Source organism: Eptesicus fuscus, chromosome 19 (genome assembly GCF_027574615.1).
Source record: "Eptesicus fuscus isolate TK198812 chromosome 19, DD_ASM_mEF_20220401, whole genome shotgun sequence".
In the NCBI taxonomy this organism is placed as follows: domain Eukaryota; kingdom Metazoa; phylum Chordata; class Mammalia; order Chiroptera; family Vespertilionidae; genus Eptesicus; species Eptesicus fuscus.
The window spans coordinates 96,408-98,707 of NC_072491.1; the positions used below are offsets into that span (position 1 = coordinate 96,408).

Genomic DNA, 2,300 nt, shown 5'->3' on the forward strand with positions numbered 1-2,300 from the left:
CAGATTTGACAGGGTGCAGGCTGGGCTAAGGGACACACACCGCCCCCTCCCCCAGTGCACAAATTTCATGCACCAGGCCTCTAGTATCCAATAATAAGCTACACCAGTTATTTGTTGTTATGCACTCTGTAATGTCTTCCTCTCCCCACTACAATGCTGGCTCCTTGAGATCAGGGATTTAAGACGAGAATGAAATATCCACTCTGAAACACATGGTTCATAGAAACAAATGAGCAGAACACTCAGATGCTACCTGGGGCCCAGCTGAACAAACTTGGCATCTGCATAAAGATCTTGGACCGAGCCCTAGACTGACCGGACCAGACGGCCACCCTGGAGCAGCAACGCCACCAATAGCCAGGGGAGGTGTGTGCAGGGTGACACCACCTAGGAAGACATGTTTTTAATCGTTGCTTTACTCCCAAACAAAGGAAAAACAGTGCTGACTTTTTCAATCAAACAAAATGACATGGCTGCATTCACACACTCACTGAAGAGTGCTCCTAGGCAGGGTGGGCTTCCCTTTGGAGATGTCTGAGCAACTGTCCCCAGGTCACCAGAGCAACTGGGAGTGCAGGTCAGTCCTGCAGTTTGTGCTCACACTTCTTCTCCAGGTCAGCCATCTCCTTCAGCACCAAGGCCACGCTGTACCGAAGCTCCTGGAATTTGGCTGTGGGGACCTCAAAGCGGTGTGCTGACCCATCCGAAAGTGTCAGCTGCATCAGGACACTTGGCTGCAGGGAGCGGCCCAGGGCACTGGTGGAGATTGCCACGTCCACCCTCCACCGAAAGTTGGCAACGTGGGGCAGCCAGGCCCCCTGCTGCCTGGCCACAGAGTCAAGGAGAGGACGCTGGCTCCCAAACACCACACTGGCCAAGTCCATGACCAGGTCTTGGGGGATGCAGAGTTCCTGGAGCTGGTCCTTGAAAGTGTCGGGCTTCAGGCTGGCTGGGGGCAGCCGGAGGGCCTGCTGGAGCAGCGTGTGGGTGCCAGCAAGCAGGGCACTCAGCCGCTCCTCCGACAGGTGTGCAGTAGCCCCAAGGCGCTGCACAGCTTCACGGCAGTCCTCTCCCTGCAGGCCACTGACCACCAGCTTCAACAGTTTTCTGAACGTGCCCCTGTCCAAGTCCCCCAGGAGCCGGGGCATTGCTGCCACCTCTGGGGGAAGCTGGGCCCCCAGGAAACTCACCTGGCCGCTGTGACTGACACCAGGGTGATGCAAGTATGGAGCTACAGCTCCCACGGCGGACATGACTGCTTCCTCCTCTCTGATCAATCAGCTCAGAGGCAGGTCCCAGCTGCAACTGCCTGGAGGGGGAGGAAAGAGGCCTAGTGACTTCCCACGTCCTTTGGGTCAGTGACTGAGGACTGACCTGATTCCCACCTTCGAGACAGTGACAGTGGGAACTACTGATGACAGCCCATGTGATGGGAAGCACCCTGGGATCCGGTGGTCCCGGGAAGAGGGGAGGCAGGAGTTAGCAAGAGAGACGGCAGAGATGGAAAGAGAGCAGACACCGGCGCGGGGGAAGGAGTCGACAGATATGGGACCGGTTTGAGTCATGCCCTGAGCTCGCCGTGGCATCCTGGACACCTTACGAGGCACGAGCCTCGCCCCAAGCTGCATCGAATGGGCGGGCCGGCGCGCCACTGTCGCGGACAGGCCTCCGGCCTCCAGAGTTACCTAGCCGCGGTGACCAAGGGACGGCGTGCCGCTCAGCAGCCCCCTCCCGGTAGGGCGACGCAACCCACCGCGCCCCCAGGCCCGAGCCGCCCCCCACCTGGCGCGCGCACGGTCTGAAGTGGAACAGCCGGAACAAAAAGCGGCAGGGAGGCCGGAAGCGACCCAAAAATACCTCCGGGAAGCTCTAGGACACCGGGAGGACCCGGTCCTCTGTGATCCGCGGGCCCGAGTGTTTCCCCTTCCACACAGGTTGGGAAATGCAAACAGATTCTTTTCTTTTCAAGAAAAAGAAAATAAAAGGTTGTACAGGGCTGGCCCGGGCCTGGAGCGGGGAGTGGGCTCGATGTTCGGGGTCCGCCTGCCCACCGGGACCCTCTCCTACGCCCCTCACCCCACCCGACCACCGACGGCGCGAGTCCTCCGCGGTCCTAGAGCAGCCCCGGAAGTGCTAGGCGGACTGCGCTGCCGTTTCCGGCCCCCGCGGCCTTTGAGGCAGTGAAGCGGGAGGGAGCGCCTAGCTCGGGTGCCATCCGACCCCGCCCGTTCCGTCTGGCCCCGCCCCTACCGTCGGACCCGCTACGCCCAGGTGAGCAGCCCTTTCCGCGCGCTGGCTCT

General features: G+C 60.5%; 1 protein-coding gene across 3 annotated transcripts; it reads right to left on the bottom strand.

Moving 5' to 3' along the window:
- Positions 1-398: 398 nt before the first annotated feature.
- Positions 399-2,090, bottom strand: COMMD5 (COMM domain containing 5). Of its 3 annotated transcripts, none has more exons than XM_054708531.1 (2): positions 1,858-2,090; positions 399-1,309 (listed from the first exon to the last, which is right to left on the bottom strand). In XM_054708531.1, exon 2 carries the CDS (start codon positions 1,251-1,253, stop codon positions 579-581), a length of 675 nt encoding a protein of 224 aa, XP_054564506.1. In that variant the 5' UTR covers positions 1,254-1,309; positions 1,858-2,090; the 3' UTR covers positions 399-578. The 3 variants fall into 3 exon arrangements, with proteins under 3 accessions (XP_054564506.1, XP_008157908.2, XP_054564508.1); XM_008159686.3 differs by lacking the exon at positions 1,858-2,090 and adding an exon at positions 1,783-1,845; XM_054708533.1 differs by lacking the exon at positions 1,858-2,090 and adding an exon at positions 1,686-1,719.
- Positions 2,091-2,300: the final 210 nt, after the last annotated feature.

Coding starts and splice junctions, on each gene's coding strand:
- COMMD5 (XM_054708531.1), bottom strand. CDS start 1,253: ATGTCCGCCGTGGGAGCTGTAGCTCCATACTTGCATCACCCTGGTGTC.